General features: G+C 32.6%; 3 protein-coding genes and 1 long non-coding RNA gene across 5 annotated transcripts; 2 read left to right on the top strand and 2 right to left on the bottom strand.

The window, feature by feature from the left end:
• Positions 1 to 80: 80 nt before the first annotated feature.
• Positions 81 to 11,527, top strand: LOC125050914 (myosin-VIIa-like). Its single transcript, XM_047650997.1, has 11 exons — positions 81 to 272; positions 338 to 595; positions 1,072 to 1,256; positions 1,427 to 2,634; positions 2,707 to 2,948; positions 4,033 to 4,857; positions 5,332 to 5,676; positions 6,201 to 6,409; positions 6,744 to 9,073; positions 9,659 to 10,152; positions 10,996 to 11,527. Exons 1-11 carry the CDS (start codon positions 249 to 251, stop codon positions 11,191 to 11,193), a joined length of 6,318 nt encoding a protein of 2,105 aa, XP_047506953.1. The 5' UTR covers positions 81 to 248; the 3' UTR covers positions 11,194 to 11,527.
• Positions 11,528 to 12,830: 1,303 nt separating this feature from the next.
• On the top strand, positions 12,831 to 14,571 carry LOC125050954 (inactive peptidyl-prolyl cis-trans isomerase shutdown-like). The gene is made up of 4 exons (XM_047651053.1): positions 12,831 to 13,051; positions 13,136 to 13,433; positions 13,516 to 13,715; positions 13,794 to 14,571. Exons 1-4 carry the CDS (start codon positions 13,008 to 13,010, stop codon positions 14,506 to 14,508), a joined length of 1,257 nt encoding a protein of 418 aa, XP_047507009.1. The 5' UTR covers positions 12,831 to 13,007; the 3' UTR covers positions 14,509 to 14,571.
• A 368-nt stretch (positions 14,572 to 14,939) lies between these two features.
• LOC125050956 (protein l(2)37Cc) lies at positions 14,940 to 16,938 on the bottom strand. Its single transcript, XM_047651054.1, has 5 exons — positions 16,780 to 16,938; positions 16,534 to 16,618; positions 16,269 to 16,430; positions 15,701 to 15,882; positions 14,940 to 15,501 (listed from the first exon to the last, which is right to left on the bottom strand). The coding sequence occupies exons 2-5, from the start codon at positions 16,616 to 16,618 to the stop codon at positions 15,109 to 15,111; spliced, it is 822 nt and encodes a 273-aa protein (XP_047507010.1). The 5' UTR covers positions 16,780 to 16,938; the 3' UTR covers positions 14,940 to 15,108.
• A 302-nt stretch (positions 16,939 to 17,240) lies between these two features.
• LOC125050957 lies at positions 17,241 to 19,344 on the bottom strand. Of its 2 annotated transcripts, XR_007117230.1 has the most exons (4): positions 19,270 to 19,344; positions 17,955 to 18,021; positions 17,734 to 17,823; positions 17,241 to 17,350 (listed from the first exon to the last, which is right to left on the bottom strand). It is a non-coding gene; the product is annotated as an uncharacterized LOC125050957 (long non-coding RNA). The 2 variants fall into 2 exon arrangements; XR_007117229.1 differs by lacking the exon at positions 17,241 to 17,350 and having other exon boundaries at positions 17,641 to 17,823.
• Positions 19,345 to 20,158: the final 814 nt, after the last annotated feature.

The following is a 20,158-nucleotide window of genomic DNA, read 5'->3' as shown; positions in this document are numbered from 1 at the left end:
CTTGTCTGATTGTTATAAAACTTCTTATCAGTTAACTTGAAATATGTATGTTGTATTATCATAAATATTTCGAATAGGTAGCCTTACTTTATCGTGAAACTCTTTTTCGATTACTTTAAACTTATCAATACAATAATGATAAGCAATCTAGTGTATTGATAATGGTGTCAGTTTCTATAATGATTTCATATAGTAAGGTTCTTATGTTTTGTTGTTTAAATGGATATTAGTGATTAAAACCATTCAAAATGGCAGAGAGAGTGCAGATATCAGTAAGTAAATTACTACCCTTTTATCCTTCACCATGGACAATAGTATTGACTACTAATTTTTACAGGACTTGATCTGGTTAAAACCTGAACGACAATCTGAATATGATATCCCCATAGCAGTGAAGGTGCTTAATAGTTCTGGGGGTAAATTAGAAGTCAGGGATGATGACGGAAGGAAATTCATTACTGATGCTACCAATGTCATCAAACCTCTTCATTCTACGTCTATCACAAGTGTTGAAGATATGATAACGCTGGGAGAGCTCCAGGAGTTTACTATTTTACGCAATCTTCATATTCGATACAATCAGCAGTTAATTTATGTAAGACATTATTTTTATCTGATAATAGATATGCTGGACTAGTCACTTGTTTCAAATTTTTGTACCAATACCTGATGTGGGTCCCGAGTTTGAATTATAAGAATGAAGTCCATAATCACATCCAAATACACGAATTTAAATAACATAAACCTGGTCACTATGAAATTTATAAATATTATTTGTTGTTGCGTTTGTATACATCTCATTTGTTTTCTATTAGCTTGTGCGTAGTCCATGCATACATCGTAGTTAATAGAAATATAAATAATGTTTATATTTGTATTGAAAATTTTATTTAGTTGTATAGTCCATATATTCAGGAAGGTAATACAACAGACTACGATCGCATTGATGTGAATGCATATGTAGGGCACAGCTAGTTCATTATATATAAGTAATATACTCTTTTTGGTCCAATCATTCTATGTTTATTTACTTCATTCAAAAGCTATATGTATTTAAAACATGTGTTTTAGACTTATACCGGATCTATGTTAATAGCGATTAATCCATACGAAATACTGCCGATTTACACAATGGATCAAATACATTTTTATCAAGATAGAAATATAGGTGATATGCCTCCACATATATTTGCCATCGGTAGTGATTCATACAAAGAGTTACTGGATACATCTTCAAATCAATGCGTCGTAATCAGGTAATATATGAATACTTCACTTGCAGTTAGGTACTTACCTACTATTACAGGGATATGAATATACCCTTTTAGTTCATATTTGCGTATTTAAAAATCATGTAACGGCTTTGTTATATCAGTTTAAAATATGCAAAAGACGGTGAAAATAAAAAACTACCTATTATTTACAGCGGTGAAAGCGGAGCTGGTAAAACTGAGAGTACAAAATTGCTTCTGCAATATCTAGCAGCAGCTAGTGGTAAGCATTCCTGGATCGAACAACAGATACAAGAGACAAATCCTATACTTGAAGCTTTCGGAAACGCTAAAACAGTAAAAAACGACAACTCTTCCAGATTTGGGAAGTATATTAATATTTATTTCAATAATCAAGGCATAATTGAAGGTGGGAATATTGAACAGTATTTATTGGAAAAGTCTCGTATAGTGCGCCAGAGTAAGGGAGAGAGAAATTATCATATCTTCTACTCACTCGTCACAGGCCTGTCCGCGGAAGAAAAGAAGAAACTTGAGCTTACTAGACCTCAAGATTATGAATACCTTAACTCTGGCAGTATGTTAACATGTGACGGAAGGAACGATGCACTAGAATTTTCGGATATTAGATCAGCATTCAAAGTACTCAACTTTTTAGACGAAGAAGTTTGGGGAGTTTTTAACTTACTTGCTGCAATTTTACATTTGGGAAATCTTAAATTCAAATCATATAGCTCAAATAACATTGAGTCATCTGAAGTTGCAGATGCAACTAATGCAAGCAGAATTGCAACATTACTAGGTGTTAATAAAGTGCATTTTTGTGAAGCACTTACTCGCAAGACTTTTATTGCTCACGGTGAGAAGATTGTTTCAAATGTATCCGCTAGTTCAGCTACTGAAGCGAAGCACGCTCTCGTTAAAGCTATATATGGATCAATTTTCGTCTATATAGTGGAAAATATAAACAAAACGTTACATAAAGACGAAACCCTCTGCGGTGGATCAATAGGAATATTAGATATTTTTGGTTTTGAAAATTTTGATAATAATAGCTTTGAGCAACTGTGTATTAATTATGCGAACGAAAACCTGCAACAGTTTTTTGTTAAGCACATATTCAAACTTGAGCAGGAGCAGTATCAAAAAGAGGGAATTTCTTGGACAAATATCAATTATGTCGATAATCAAGAGAATTTGGATATAATTGGTTTGAAACCTATGAATATATTGTCATTGATTGATGAGGAATCTAGATTTCCTAAGGGCACAGATTTAACGTTGTTAGATAAATTAAATACAAATCATGGCAGTAAAAAGTGTTATGCGGCTCCAAAATCGACGAGAGACCACAACTTTGTAATACGACACTTCGCAGGAGACGTTTATTACAATGTCAATGGTATGTTTATTCATTATTTATCAACAATTATTTGCTGATAATTTCTTACATTTAATAAACGTCCTTTTTCAGGATTCCTTGATAAAAACAGGGATATGCTCACAACTGATTTGAAGGAACTTTTAATGGATTCAACTAATAAATTTTTAAAGACGATATTTCCAATTGACCTTTCGCCGCATAGTGGTAGTCGAAAACCTGTATCGTTGAGTCATCAGTTCAAGACGTCCCTTGATTCCCTTATGAAGACCTTGTATGCCTGTCACCCGTTCTTTGTACGCTGTATCAAACCAAATGAGCTGAAAAAGCCTCGGGTAAGACTTATCTTATCTTGGTATGTTTCGCAAATAGCGGTCGATTTGTTATTAGTCACCTTTAATAATATTCGGAACTCACGTACCGAGACTACTAGACTAAACTTAGCTTTTTCAAAGCGATGAGAAATTTTTTTTTTGCAATATGTTCCTATTTTGAAAACATCTAGTCACCTGCTTGCAATCGGTATCTTCTCCGCGTCTACTTCGTAGTACTACACTTTAAATATATTAAAGGAACATAAAATAATGTCAATTTTGCTTATAATGTGCGTTTTCCAATTACAGAGCATAATGCGACTCAGTGCTGCACAATGCCGCATAGTGCGCTAAGTCAGTGTTGAAAAAAAAAATGTTCTGAATAGAGTTAGCAACCGCATTAATGTATTAATAAGGTTGTTAACAATAATAATTGGTTGAAAACTTTTTACGCTTATTTTAATAATCAAATTATTTCATTAACATTTTTTTACTGAAATAAGAGAGAACCTTTAAAGAATATAAGGTTAATTAACAAGCTAAATTAACAGTAAAATATTTAGTTTCATGTAAGAAGTTTACATCATTTACGTTTTGAGTTTTTTTTTTTAAATGATTTCTAAAAAATTTACTTATCTACTTTTTTAAAACCATTGCAATGTTTACAAAAGTATAATCCTGTAAATTAAATTTGTTTACAGATCCGAATTTTAAAATAAAATTGTATTCATGTTTTAAATGTGGAATATAAAAAAGTAACTATTTATACCTTCATCCATATAATATTTACTAACGAAAATTTCGATAAATGCCAACTTAAAGAAAAACATTGGTAAATTTTCTGTCACTGTGTTGGTATTGATTGCGAGAAGCACGCGAGAGCATAAGTTTTGAGAGTGCTCAATTGTGCGAAGCGTTGCTATAGTTGGAACGTTCAACGTTGAGCATTATGCCGCATAATGCGCTCTAGTGCTGTAGTTGGAAAACGCACTATATTAAGTCTTTTATTGGATTTTGATTTTAGCCGACTTAAAACATTGTTTAAAAACTTTAAGATCAATTATGAAGACGTAATTATGCTGTAATTGCAGTTTGTCAATTACAGATTCTGGATCGACCACTATGCGTCCGTCAATTAAGGTACGCCGGATTAATGGAGACAGCAAAAATAAGACAAGCCGGCTATCCTATAAGACACTCATATGCAGAATTTATTAACCGGTACCGGCTTATTGTACCAGGCATTCCTCCCGTAGAAAAAGCTGATTGCAAGGAAGCTGCCAAAAAAATATGTGTTCAAGTCTTAAAAGACCAAGACTTTAGGCTTGGACATACGAAAGTATTCCTAAAAAATCACCACGATGGAATTCTGGAAGAGTTAAGGCACAAAGTTGTTATAAATGCAGTTATCAAAGTTCAGACTAATGGAAGACGGTTCATCTACAGACGAAGATTCCTAAGACTACGAGCCGCGGCTTTAACGGTACAGAAACATTTCCGATCGCGAGGCTATAGAAATAGATACTTGATAATGAGAAGAGGATACTTGCGATTACAAGCCGTGTTGAAATGCCGAGAACTTAGAAAAACCTTCTTAAACCTAAGAGTGTTTTTCACAAAACTTCAAACTCAAATCAGAGGATATTTGCTTCGAAAAATGATACTAGACAAGCGTTCCATTATAACCGCGCAATTAGCACAGTTTAAAAAAGACAAAGAACAGAGTAAGTTGGATACAAAATCTGCAGAGGATGAATATGAGAAAAAATACACGGAGTTTATGAGAGCTGTTTGGATTGGAAAAGATGTGGGCGTAGAAGCTGCCCAGAACAATGCGTTTATAGATGATAGATATGTCGATGACGTGTTTGGTTTTTTAAAGGATACTGCGACTCCGGCGGGGACTGTTAGAGGAACAGGATTCGGAGTAGTATGTATCTTTATATATATAATTCTTCTGTGAGTGTGTATGTCACTGAACTTCTCTCAAACGACTGGACCGATTTTGTTGAATTTTTTTGTGTGTGTTCAAGGGGATCTAAGAATGGTTTAGATTCAAATCAGCCCGCCAGATGGCGCTGCAGTCGGTACTTTCATACTTTGCTTTACTAATTGCTTGAAATATCATGCAGGACAACGTCTGTCGGGTCCACTAGTATTTTTGTATTTTTTGCCATGCTATGACCAAAATATTTAAAAGAAAATACACACTTTAATCACCACAATCTACAACTATTACAGCTGTATCAAGAACTATACACCTTAATTTAAATCGAGTAGAAGTATATTTTTTAAATGACCGACTCACCTACAAAGTAGTATGTTGTCTGCAGTACTGTGTCTGCCTTAAGTTCCAAGAGAGGTTACTCCACTTGTACGCAAGTCATTACATTGTTTTTTTCAGAGTGCAGTCGAAAAACCCACAGCAGTAGATGTTATTAATATACCACTTCAGAAAGAGTATGAGGATGAGACATTCGATGAGTTTAATTTCAAGAAGTTTGCGGCTACTTATTTCTTAGGAAACGTCAGCCACCAATACTCTCGGAAACCTCTTAAGCATCCTCTTCTGGACCTGCCGTCGCCCGTAGATAAGGCAGCATCACAGGCTCTATGGATCACTATATTGAGGTTTATGGGCGATATCGCTGAACCTAAATATGTCGATGATAAGAAGGATAACACACCCATAATGACCAAATTAACAGATACCGTTGGAAGAGCATTCCAAAAAAGCAAAGAATTCGAGGTGAGCTTTTTTATTACGATAATAACATTTTCATATAATTACTTTAATTTTCCATAATACGAGTTTGTCAGTTGTATTCAATGAATAAATATTTTTGACTGATTTTCGTGGTATAGGAATTTGTTTTATTTAATCTGATTTATTTCGAGATTCGCGGATATAAATTCTCGATTTTTTTAATGAGTTATTTTGAAAACTGATACTACAAACATATGGATGTGCTATGTACTAATTGTGAAATATACTTACGTCTATTATAATAGAAAAACGTTTATTTTTCTAATATATTAATTTTATTGCAATTTCAACAATTCTTGTTTCATCCGATTTATTTGGTAAGGTAAGGTATCTAAAAATGGTAATTCATTAGACAGAATATAGATTACATAATAAATGAATTGTGCTTGTCTGTATTTAACTATACACGATTTTGATAGTTGCAGTCGCTTATACAACTAAGAAAAGAGTAAGCAAAAATCAAATTGCTTAGCAATTATAACACTAATTTAATATTTTTGATTTAGGAGATGCTAAAAGAAAACAATGATGGTAAGAGAATGATCCAACGAACTCTAAAAAAACAATCGAAGTTGAATGATGAATTTGTCAGGAATTTAATGAATGATGAACAAACTACGGAAATGTACAGCGCGTGGTTAAATACCAGACGTAGTACTAATTTAGAAAAGTTGCATTTCATTATCGGCCACGGAATCATTCGTAAAGAACTGAGGTACAAAATTACTGAAATTGTTACTTGTAAACTTGTATAACCCTGCCGAGTTCGCTGGCTAAAATAATTAGTTTAGTCGAGAGTCTTAATCGAGGGTCTGAACTGGCTTCTCCCAGAAAAATGACATTTTTAGATATGTATAGTTTACCTAATAAAGTTATGTTTAGTTCAGAGACTTGATTGGTGATGAAGATCTTAAAATTTACTAAGAAATCTAAGTGATATTCCCATTTTTAAAGTCTTAGAAAACATTTAAAAAAATATAACTTTGCTAAATATTATTCGTTCTTAATGTTTTAATAAAATGTAATCATGTTTTTTTTGTTTCTTCCAGAGACGAAATATTCTGCCATCTTTGCAAACAGTTATCAAACAACCCATCGAAAGCCTCTTTCGCTCGCGGGTGGATTCTACTATCACTTTGTGTTGGCTGCTTCCCACCTTCTGAGAGATTTGTCAATTACCTTCGCTCCTTCATCAGAGAGGGACCCGCTGGCTATGCTCCGTATTGTGAGGGACGCTTAATGAGGACTTTCAAAAATGGCTCCCGCACACAACCTCCAAGTTGGCTGGAACTGCAAGCTACGAAAACGAAGAAACCCGTATTACTCACAGTTACTTTAATGGATGAGACCATGAAAACTGTACAGTCTGATTCAGCCACAACATCTGACGAAATATGCCAGCAAATAGCTGATAATGTTGGTCTTAGTGACACATTTGGGTTCTCACTTTACATAACACTCTATGATAAAGTCCTTTCTTTGGGTAGTGAAGGAGAGCATATTATGGACGCAATTTCCCAATGTGAACAATACGCAAAAGAGCAAGGAACACCAGAGAAAAGTGCTCCATGGAGGTTGTTCTATCGAAAAGAAGTATTCACGCCCTGGCATAATCCAGCAAACGACCCAGTTGCTACCAACCTCATATATCACCAAGTGGTTAAGGGTGTCAAGTTCGGAGAATACCGCTGCAACTCTGAAACGGATTTAGCAATCATTGCAGCACAACAACATTACATAGAGTATGGAGCGTATATTGAACCAAACGTTTTAAGAAAAGTCATCGCAAACTACATTCCAAATCAGTTCATTCAGAGCAACGATGCTGCGTTAACAAAATGGGAACATTTAATTACAAAAGCATTTGAAGCGTCGCAGAGTATACAATCTAAGATAGAGCCGTTGCGATGTAAAGAAGATATTGTTATATTCGCAAAAATAAAATGGCCTATGATGTTTTCAAGATTCTTTGAAGCTATAAAATTGAAAGGTGATTCAATCAACAAGGATATCATCATTATAGCAATTAACTGGACTGGAATCTACATTGTCGATCAATCTGAGCATATTCTTTTAGAAATGTCATACCCTGAAGTCACATATGTCGCATACAGCGAAGACAAAGATTACGAAAATATTGGTAGAGTGACTATCAAAACTATACAGCAAGAAGAATTCGTATTTCAGAGTGTTGAAGCGAGCGAAATGAGCTCATTAATAATATACCTTATAGATGGTTTAAAGAGGCGCTCTGTATATGTTATAGCTCAAAGTGATTCTCAAGGCTACAGTGACGCTGCCTCATTCTTACAATATAAAAAAGGTGATCTCATTACCCTTTTACAAGAGTTTAACGGTGAAACTCTCATGAATGCTACGTGGGGCCACGGACTGTGTAATGGAAAAGAAGGTTTATTCCCCACAGAACAAGTTTATATATTACCTACACTGTCTTTACCACCAACTTCTGTATTAGAGGTATTCAAAAAAGGTAACATAAACAACGACAAAAAAGTTACCTCTCAATATAATACTTTGCAGAGAAAGAGAATGTATACCTTAGAAAAATACGCTAAAGAACATTTTAGAGAAAACTTTGATATTCAAGCCACAATATCTAAACAATCCACTATAACATCCGCTAAGAAGTCAGTGCTGGGCGATCTTTGGGCCCATACGCGTGAACCTCTCCGCCTTCCTTTACTAAATAAATTACTAGACGACGAAAAGATTTGTAAAGTGGCTGTTGCAACATTCTTTGCGATCTTGAAATACATGGGCGATATGCCCAGTCCAAAACCACGGTCAACTACTGAGTATACAGATGAAATATTCATGCCTGCATTAAAGGATCCCATATTACGCGATGAAATTTATTGCCAAATAATGAAACAACTGACTAACAATAGAATACAACTAAGTGAGGAAAGAGGATGGGAATTAATGTGGCTGGTGACAGGAGTGTTTGCCTGCGGACAAACTTTAATGAAGGAATTAGTAGAGTTTCTTAAAACGAGACCGCATCCAATAGCTAAAGACTGTTTGAAACGGGTTTTCAAAATTCAGAAGGGAGGCGCCAGGATGTATGCCCCATATGTGGTGGAAGTTGAGGCGATACAACACAGGAGTATGCAAATATATCACAAAGTTTATTTCCCTGATGACACTGACGAGGCATTTGAAGTTGACTCATCGACCAAGGCAAAAGATCTATGCGAACAAATAACTGGTCGGTTGAGTTTGAAGAACAGCGATGGGTTTAGTCTGTTTGTTAAGATTATAGATAAAGTATTCTCTGTTCCGGATAATTATTATTTCTTTGACTTCATACATGAACTTGTTGAATGGATGAAGCAAACTAGACCGGGGCGAGTTACAGGTACGACTTATATTTCCTACCTATACCATTTATATTTTTTGTATTTTATTTGTCTTATTAGCGTTAAAGTTAATGCTCTCGTTAGTAGTCTGTCGGTGGTAGCCACGTGGCTACGAACTACTACTACGTTTCTGCAAAAGCTGTTCTGTGGCTGTTCAGTTTGTATAACATATAATCTAATATATAAAATTCTCGTGTCGCGGTGTTTGTGGTTAAACTTCTCCGAAACGGCTTTCCCGGTTCTCATGAAATTTTGTGTGGGTAGGTCTGAGAATCGGACAACATCTACTTTTTATTCCCCTAAATGTTAAGGGTAATCCACCCCTAAATTTTGTTTTTTTTTCAATTTTAGATTTCGATTTCGATTTAAGAAAAAAAAAATTATGATACAGCATTAAAAAATACATACAACCCCCTCTACGATCAACCCCTATTTTTTTTATTATAAATGATATATGTACATGGCAAAACGATCAGCTAGTATGTTATATAATCTTCCGTGCTTTCTATTTTGTCCCGTTGGTACAAGCACTTTCAAACTAACCGCCAATACCTGCCAAATACCAACATATGAAATATTTTCAGGTGGCCAATTACAAATGAACTACCAAATATTTTTCATGAAGAAACTATGGATCAATACATTGCCTGGCAAAGACAAGAACGCTGATGAAATATTCTATTTCCCCCAAGAGCTACCCAAATATTTGCGTGGTTATCACAAGACTTCCAAGCAAGATTTAGTCGATTTAGCGGCTCTTATTTATAGAGCCAGATTTGGTGATGATCAGGCGCTATTTCCTCAAGTCCCACAAATGCTGGACGAGTTCATACCACCAGATATGCTAAAAATTATGTCCAATTCTCAATGGAAATCTGCAATAAGTGCAGCTCATCTTAAACATGGCGTCATGAGTGAAAGCGAAGCTAAGGAGCAATTTTTGAAAAAGATCTACCAATATCCAACATTTGGAACAGCTTTCTTTGAAGTTAAGCAAACTTCTGACCCGACATATCCAGAAATGGTTGTCATCGGTATTAATAGGCAGGGCGTAAGCGTCATTCATCCACAAACACGGGTAAGATCAGATTAGAATCTTTTTTATAAAATAAAATAAAAGTCGTTTATTTGTTTAAGATAGTGGTACAATTCGATCGATTAATTATAAAAATCCGCACAATCAGCCATTTATAAATTGGCGTGCAAATGTCATATTAATTTTTAAAATGTCATAATATAATAAGAACATTAACATAATGTCATAATAATAAGTTATTTATAATTGATGTCAAACTTATGGTCTAAATACTCGCCCACGCTATAAAGGCACCTTGCCTTTCAAATTTAATCACCTTCCCCTTGAAAGAATTACACAGGAGTGATCTATAACTTCTAGAAAAATGATTAAATAGTTTGATAGCCATGGCGTAACATTTTTTTGTATACATCGTGGTGTAGCATGCAGGGTTTGAAAATTAGTTTGTATTGATTTAATCCTTATGAAGCTAAACATGAAACTCTGTATCTCATTCCTTATAGGTTAATTGAGATAGACTCCTCAATTGACCATTTTCCTAAAAAGAAACCCTTTTATGCGGAAAGCAGCTGACGCCTTTTTGTATTAATTTCACCTTATACCTATAGACGATTGAACTATACATTTACTGCGAAAACATTTTTGTTACACAAATTACTGTAACATTTAACAAAAACAGTGTATTGCATAATTCAAATATCAAAATATACACGTCGAATTGATCCTCCTTCGGGGTTTTTTAAGTCGTTTAAAAAGAATTAATAGTTAAAAGGCAAGTCAATAGCACGGACTTGACACTGATTTACTGAGAATTTTTTTGAGGTTGACCCCACACAATAAATAAATTTCGTGTTCGTATAACAAAACAGAATTTGGTTATTTCAGGATGTTATGGTGACATATCCATTTTCACAAATATCCAATTGGTCATCAGGAAATACATTCTTTCACATGACAATGGGAAGCTTCATGAGAGGAACCAAAATACTTTGCGAGACTTCTTTAGGTTATAAAATGGATGATTTAATATCATCATACATAGCTGTTTTGCGTCAATCAATCAAGCAAAGAACACGAAACTAAATATTATATAACTATAAATTATAATATTCTAGGTTTTCTTTAACAATCTAATTTAATTAACTCTGTCTGATGTCTAAGGATTCCATGGTTAAATCGTTGGGTTATGTTTGATAATATGAAGAACGAACTTTAAAATTTGACAAAAGATTATAATTGTCTTCTAAATTTTATATTTAATTAAATATTTATTAGGAATAGATTGATTCTTATTGATTGAGATTTAGTTTTTTTTAATCGTAAAATATATATGAAATTATTTAAAATAATAAAGTTTAACTACCACGTAATACTATAATGTGTAAAACAATCAAACTACACATAATAAAGTTTTACACCAAAATATATTTTTTATTATTAAAACTATCCTTGCGGGTAATATACCTGGGTAACACTGAAAATGTTTAGAAAATGAAAAACGGCTTAATGTAGAAAGTAATCTCCGTTCCTCTCTACACATCGTCATCATCATCACTGAGAAAAGCAGTGTTCCCATTCTTCCTTAGGAGTCCTCTTCTATGGCATTTTCGTTCGCTTTCACCGGTATTAAGATTAGGTTACAAAAGAGTTCTAAAATTGAAAGTTTTCATTAGCAATGTTTCTAACTGGCCAGTTCTAAACATTTTCAGTGTTACCCACGTATATACGTTTAATAAAATTCTACCAATTTTTCATTTTCGTTTCGGTGTCTTTATTTACGTCATAACTAATAACTAACTCTCGAAGAATTTTCGTTTTGTTAGAATTACCTATTTTGCATTTTTTTATCAAGAAAATTGGCCGTGTGTTACAATAATATATTTTAATACAGTTAAAATGCTAAATTAGTACAAACACAGTCTACTAAATATTATTTTTATATTACATACTATAGTTATGTGTGGAGACGGCGATTATATCAGAAATCAGCCTTGCGATTCTGTAACTCACTTTTCGAACTCACACAGCGGTTTTCGCATCGGCGGTCGCTCTCAAATCAGTCGTGAAGCAGTCATTTTATGATTTGGCATTCTGATAAACAATTAACTACAAGCTCCCACCTTTTCAGAATGCCAAACCATAAAATGACAGCTTCACGACTGATTTGAGAGCGACCGCCGATGCGAAAACCGCTGTGTGAGTTCGAAAAGTGAGTTACAGAATCGCAGGGCTGTCTATCGGTTTTAGAATCAATTCCAATGGCATGCTGTTAAATCGGTTGCTAAAAAATAAATATCTGAAAATATTTTTTTTCAATTTTCTTTATCAAATAATGAACATAAAACAGATCATTCGTAATTTGAAACTGATAATAAGATTATACATAAGTAGATATATTTAAGCATAAGTATTTGTATTTTAAAATGGATTTGAATCGAAATCTAAGCTTAGAGTCCCACCACCACACAACAATGTTTTTTTTATTTGAAAAAGTCGAATCAAGCCAAATTTCAATTTTATGCCAAAGCCCAAAAGTCAAAACATCGATTCTTCGAAGTCTGTCGTCCAACTATAGTTTAAATTTTAATAGTATCTGGTCTGTGCATTAAACATAGATTTTTAAATTTTAACCATTGATTGGACTTTAACACTTAACAGCACTTTAAGTCTAGGGATGTGACATTCTGCATAAAAATCGATTTTTTTTTAATCGATTATTTTTTTAGCATAAATAATCGGTATTAAAATAGTTTTTTTTAATAATCGATTATTTTTTCACATCCCTAACTTTAACTGGATGTAAAGTGTAAACTTGTAGTCCCGATAATTGCGTTAAAAAACCTTAAAATATAGGACTAGAAAGATAATTATAAAAAGGGGTCATTAAAATACCTACTATGGAAGGTCCTCCGATCGTATTGGAAGATGGGCTAGATCTACAGTTTAGTTTTACTTTTTGTATAATAATAATATGTTTAAGTTGATATTGTATGTTAATTTATAGAATTTAACTTTCGATTTACAGGAAACTAATTACTTCAAGTTCTATATTAAATATAAATGTCGATTACGATGACTTTGATAATTTTCAAGAAGACGATGACCCCAACAAATTTGATCCGATTGGTGAGCCTGTTGAAACGTTTGAAAGCCTAGAAAAACATCTAGTACCTATTGATGGTAATGGCTATGTTAAAAAGAAAATATTAGAGGAGGGTGGTGGTATGCCTTTACATGAAGGATGCACAGTATACATTGCCTATTCTGGATACTGGGAAAAAAGTTTAGAACCTTTTGATATTTGGAAGCCCAATAAACCCCTAGTAGGTTCTAGCACAAAGTATTTCTTAATTACTGTAAGATTTTATTCAAAACTGTTATTTTTACATTTATTTAGCATTGCAGGTAGTTGATTTAAAAGAAAATGGCTTGTTACCTGGAATATTATTGGCAGTAAAATCTATGTTAGTGGGAGAAAAATCTATTTTCCTATTATCACACCAAGTGGCATATGGAGATTTAGGTATACCACCAAGAATTCAACCAAGAGCTAAATGTGTGTTCTTTATTAAGCTTATGAAAAGTATTCTGACCTCCAAAGAAGGGTAAGTAGTTAAAGGGTATGAAATTAATATATTTAAACTAATTCACTATTTATATTAATGCTATAATTTCACTTTCAGGCCACTAAATTTCTCTGAACCAAATACTTTCAAAAGAGTTCTTCATGAAGTTAAGATGATCCATGTATCAGGTATTACTTTGTATAAATCAAACAATCTGCCTGCTGCAATCCAGTTATTCAAAAAAGGAGTAAACATGCTTCATAAATGTCGTTTAGCTGATGAAGATGAAGAAACCCAGCAACGGAAATTATTAGTAAAATTGTATACTAATTTAGCTATATGTTATAACATTACAAAACAACCACTTAAGGCTTGTATATCATGCAATGAGTTACATAGGTTGGAAAGTTTATGGAATAATAGCAAAGTTTTATTTCAAAATGCTAAAGCATTGAGAATGATAGGACAATTTGAGGAAGCTCGGAAAAAACTCAAGAGAGCTCTGAATTTAAGTCCAAATAATAATGGAATCAGAGCTGAAATTGAATTATTAGAAAAAACCAGCAAAGCATGTCATATTGATGTTTGTTTAAATAGCGGCAGGAATTTAATAGACAACAATTTCAAAAGAGAAGTAGATAACTTAGTTTCAAACTTTAAACAAAATCTAAATGTGTGTAAATTAACTTTGCCACCAGGCATGAATTCTAGTGAAATAGAGTATGTTAAAGAAGCTTGTTTTAGAGAGAATTTATTTTTCAATCAAGTTCAAGAAACCTGTACACTGGATAAAGAAGAATCAAATGAAGTTGAAGATTTCATAAACATTTAACTCTTTCTACTTTATTGATAGATAAATTTTAAATAAAAAATATTTTATTTGATATTCTCTTAATTCTGCTGTGTTTAATGTGAAAAATCCCTAATTGGCATACCACATTGAATCAAGGAAGCCACATGCTACAAAATTTGAAATTGATAATATTCAAGTCAGACAAAGTCTTTGATGGAAGAAAATTCATTGGGGTTTCTCTATTTATTTTGGGTATAATTATGTATTTGTTTGTTAAATTTAACATCCAATTGTAAATTTCCTCCTTTGAAGTCGTATAACAAGAATAGCTCTTAAACTAGAGTGTTTTATAAATACCTGAATCTTTATGAATAATCATTTCTGTCTAACTGATATGAGGGAAATAATTTTTGCTATGTTTATAACAATGGAAAAGTAGTTTATCCTGGCTGTAGAAAAAAAATTGCAAATAAGTTTAACAACAAATATTTTATTGCGTAATTATAATTTTTGTAAAGCTATGTAAACTAGTCTATTGATGGAACCATAACACCTCCAAAATGCAGTTTTCTTAACATAACACAAATGCAACTGCTTTGCACCAACCACACTGTTGTATAAGATCAACAAAAATACTTTTTAGTTTTGTGTTGGCAGGTTTAGGAGTACATTTTGTCCTTGAGGTAAGTAAGTAACGTTGCGTGATTTGGATAGTTGGTATGCAATGTCTTCTGCTGCTTCAATACGTCTAAGTTCTACAAGACCTTCACCAGCAGCTCCAAATGATTTAGCAAGCAACACAGCGGCTTGAGCATCACCCTCTGCGGCAATAATGGCAGCTTTCTTTTGTTGTTCAGCCTTTTCTACTAAGAATCTAGCCTTTTCAGCTTCTTGCTGCGCCACTTGTTTTAACTCAACAGCCTGTGTAAACTCCTTGCCAAACGTCAAGTGGGTAATAGAAATATCATCAAGAATCAAACCAAACTGTGCTGCTCTTTCTGTTAAACTTTCACTTACTTTTTGTGACACAAGCTGTAACAACAAAATTAAAATGAAATGAGAGTACATTGTCACATGAATTTTGTGTATATAATTATGGACTTTGTAGGAAGCTACAATTTCCAAATAATTGCATCCGGTGAAGTCTCAATAGAGAGTAAAGATTATAGTAAGACTATTGTATATATAACGAGTAAAGTTTAAAATAACAATAAATAAATATTAAATTAACCTCTCTTTGTGTAATTAGTTCCCCTGCATCAAATTGGGCTACGACAGCCTTTAAAACCTCAGCTGTTATAGATGGTAGAACTCTTTCATCATAATCAATACCAAGAATAGTGTAGATCTTTGGAAGCTGATCTGGTATTGGTCTGAATAAAATACGCAGGGTGATGTTGACATTTTGAAGATCTGAAATAATAAAATTATTTAAAATAATTATCTTAAAACACATGTGTGTCCATGGAACATTTTGTGTTATAAATTATAATCATACTGGAGAAAATGTAAGAAATTTTTTTAAGATATAAATAATGCAATACATTTTGAATTATACATATATATATATATATACTGCATTATTTAAATGATAGGGTTGGATTTAGAAATAAGTCACCTGAATTTGATGATACTGCTTATGTAGGAGACTCGGGAGACCTTAATTGGAACACCTCCAAGTAATTTTGACTACTTTTGAGTTGCGTCAAAGTATTAAAAAAAATATAATCGTGTGTATTGAATAGAAATTTATTTTCCAGAATTGTGGCCTACTAATGAATAATAAAGTATAAACTGACCTTTACTTCCAGTAACAGTTGGGACATTACGAGGTCTAGACCTTATATCGAAAACAATCGGTCTTTGAACCCAAGGGATGAAGAAGTGAGTTCCTTCACCAACTACTAAGTTTTTAACACCAGCAAATCTGTCAAATATTACTGCTCTGTGGCCACCATCAACTGGAATTTTTTTTATTTTATTAAATGTATAATTAATTTCATATCATATTAATATAAGACACCATAAAAGACCATAAAGAATTAAGATATACATTTTACATACCATTGTACAATGCTGAATTTACTACTCCTCCAACCAGAGCTACTCCCAATCCGAGTTGACCAATCCGATTGAAAAATTGGGCCATCTGCAGAAAATAATTTATCGCAATTTATGAAAATATTGTGATATATTTACCTTCGAGCTTACTTTTTGCATTATAAAATGTTTAAGTTATCACAAAATAACCTCAAAGATACATGAAATCGACATTGCTGATAGTTTATTAAAATCTCTGTCTGTAATTACCTTACTAACTGTATCTCTCTAGTATGTATTTATTAATATAAGAACTTAAATATATTTTTAGTTTTATTACACAAAATGTACTATAATCACGTAAGAATTATTAAAATTGAGGAATTTGAGGCACAATTTGCCATAGATAAAGAGTACTTTACAGAGTATGTAAGATTAGATTTATTAGTTAGGGGGCACAGCTTACAATTACATTTAAAATATTAGCTGTGTACATTAGTTACCTTACACCATATCTATCTACAGTTTCACGCCTATTTAAGTAAGGTCGAATCCACAATCTCTTCTTTTTCTGTTTCTTTTTTAAAATAATATAAGCTGCTGCGACAAGTGTGATTTTGTCAGCCATTGTTGCCGGCTTGTGTAGCCCGTTTAGGAGTCTGCATCATGGGCCATACTATTGCAGACATATTGCAAGACATTGCCCAGCCATAGATTGCTCGGCCATTAGCTGCATTAAAATATTTTTGTAATGGTGGGGCCATTAGTTGCCAACAGTACAGCCATTAATTGCAGCAAAACATGCCCGTTTCGAAGCCCCATAACACAAACACATTGGACCCTAAGAAGTATCGATAACACTCTTATTACAGAAAGTAAAAATTCAATTAAAAGGTTTTCAAATATTCCTTTGTGTGATATATATAATCTTTTGTAATTAAAAACTAGTTACTAGGAAAATGGCAGGGTGATCATCTGAGATCTTTTTATACGAATAGATTTTAAAGATACATTTACAAAAGTTTCTAGGCATTGCAACCTGGGGTCTACGTCAAGATGCCTGAACAGATATGTAGAAAGTCGAAAACTAAATTTGTATGAAAATTTGTCGACACGAACTGCATTTTCATACAAATTTAGTTTTCGACATTCTACATACACTACTGTTAAGGGATCTTGCCTAAGTCACCAGTAAGTCTTAAATTCTTAAAAGACGTTAGGTACCTTCTAATAGAATTCAGATATTTGGAGCGCCGTCATTTGAGTATTGCTATAACTTTGTACTAGGCGCTTTTTAATTTCAATGCTTTTCAACTGAAAGTATATTAGAATAAATTAGCTATTTAGTTGCATGCTTAAACTTATTTCTTTCTTTTTGCTTTTCAGCTATTGTTAATTTGTTAAAACTTTGATTAATTGATGTTAAATTAAAACTAATAACTTACCCCGTGAGCTATATGCTGATGTTGTAAATTCAACGCGAACGGCTAATCGAGTTTACTATGGCGGGAACTGTTGGTAATTGAACGAAAAATAAACAAATAAAGGGATAATTGCAAGTCTGTTGAGGGTCGGCTTTGGGTGGCTCAATTATACAATAACACTAATAAACAAATTGTGATTATCGAATTAGAAGAAATTATTTATCCTTGGCGACTTTTTTTAATGTATTTTACTAGTATGTAATTTGTTTAGTCTTAATTCTGTCTTGGTTCGCTTTGGCATATTTTTTTATTCTTTATTTGCTGGTGTTTATGACTTCTCTCCTATATTAATAGCCTAATTCCTAACCTAAGAAAATCTTACAAAGAAACTCATTGGTGCATTTATTTACTATTAATTAGAATATAATAATTTACATGGTTTGCCATATTTTATCAAAAACGACATTCTCAAAAGACATACATTATATATTAATTAAAAAGGTGTAGTGAAGTAATTAAGTTAATTTGTGAGTGTACTAAGATTTGCAAGACATCGTAATGCACTTGATATGTCAATGAACTTAAAGTTTATTATATTTTTGTTTAATGTTGTGTGGGGTGAATATTTACGATACACAAGTAATCTTAAATTGTATATACAAATATGGCACTTATTACAATACAAGAATGATGAATTTTCAATAATCAACTAGCTTTATATAGTTAGTTAGTTGGGGTTTTATTTATTAACTTAATTGAGTAAACATAATCATTGTTAACTCTTTATACTATAAGATCGCTAGTGTATAATTCCAATATTCTTAAAAATGAAAGTTCCAGATGTTAACAGGTGCTGTTTTTGCATTCCTTTGCGTCCCGGGATTATAATTTTTGCATACTTAAATGTTGTAAGTATCTATTTAATAAGATTTTCTTTATTGCAAAGATATTTATTTTTAATTGTTATTGATATTAATGGTTTTTCGTATCTATTAGTTTCGTTAGCGTAGTCATAAATTAAAATATTTACAGATGTGATAATTTTTATCCGTATTTCAAATCTTAAATAGTTTTCTTTACAACAATATGTACACAACATTTATGTGTAGTTTTTATTTACCGACCAAAGAAATAACGAAAATGCTATAGATATGAAATTTAAACCACATCTAAAACAATAAATTATATAAATTAAAACCATAAATTGTTTGATTCAGAGAACAAAACTTTACATTTTTAAATTAAAAATTCATAAAAAACAAATTATGTTGTAAAAATCTTTGCCGAATATATTAGTTAATGATAATAAATTAACAAATCATATACTACCATCTACCTATAAGCATCGAGGGTATATCTCGTTTCTCAGATATTTTTAGCTGCTGCCGTGACGTGTCTCGTTATCAGCACCGAGCTGCAAAAGACTTCGATAACACGTGACTCTGCAGTCGAGGTCCTGACCTCTACGATATTATACAGTATTCTTGGCATGGGACTCATACTTAATATTCTCCTTTTTGTCGCCGCTTATCAGGTATATGATAATCAGTTGATATTTTTATGAATAAAAGATTTTTTTATTTGAAATATATTGTAATAATAGAGTTTAGTCAGTATTTCTACCATGAGTTTGACAAAGTATTAAACGTGACTGCGAAAAAAATTGTGGTAGGTAGACGTGAACTTTTAATAGTTCGTGAATCTCATTAATACTACAAATGTTACTTACAATTATTTGAACTAATGATACCGCGATTGTAACTTTTTTTTTTTTAAAGTTTTCTTTAACTTTCTTGCTCAACCATGTTTCATGTTAGGTACCTTATATATATAGCACTTGAGACTGAAGTGGTAAAATTGTGGTTATTAAGTACCTAAGTAGAAGATTAGCTTTTTTAACGCAAATTTTAACCTTATGTTATCAAATAATTTCGTAAGTAACTTCAATTTGTCCAATGTGGTTTTATGTACATTGGTGCCAATTTTGTGAGATTCTATAGTATTCGTTAAATAACTAATGACATTTATTTTGTAAAAAAAAGTGTACCTTCAGTAGCATGTTTGATCTCAAGACCTTAATAATAAGCATCTGTAATTGCTATTACGGTTTGTCGTTATAAATAATAGATAGATATCGAGCTATAGTCATCAAAAATCATAGAGTATATGAGTACTTTATGTTACTTCGTGTTAATATTCCAAAAATCTAGATTATACAATATCTA

The sequence above is a fragment of the Pieris napi genome, chromosome 7 (assembly GCF_905475465.1).
Source record: "Pieris napi chromosome 7, ilPieNapi1.2, whole genome shotgun sequence".
NCBI classification, from domain to species: Eukaryota; Metazoa; Arthropoda; class Insecta; order Lepidoptera; family Pieridae; genus Pieris; species Pieris napi.
Note: the sequence above shows the minus strand (reverse complement) of the source record. Positions and strands in the feature narration are given on the sequence as shown.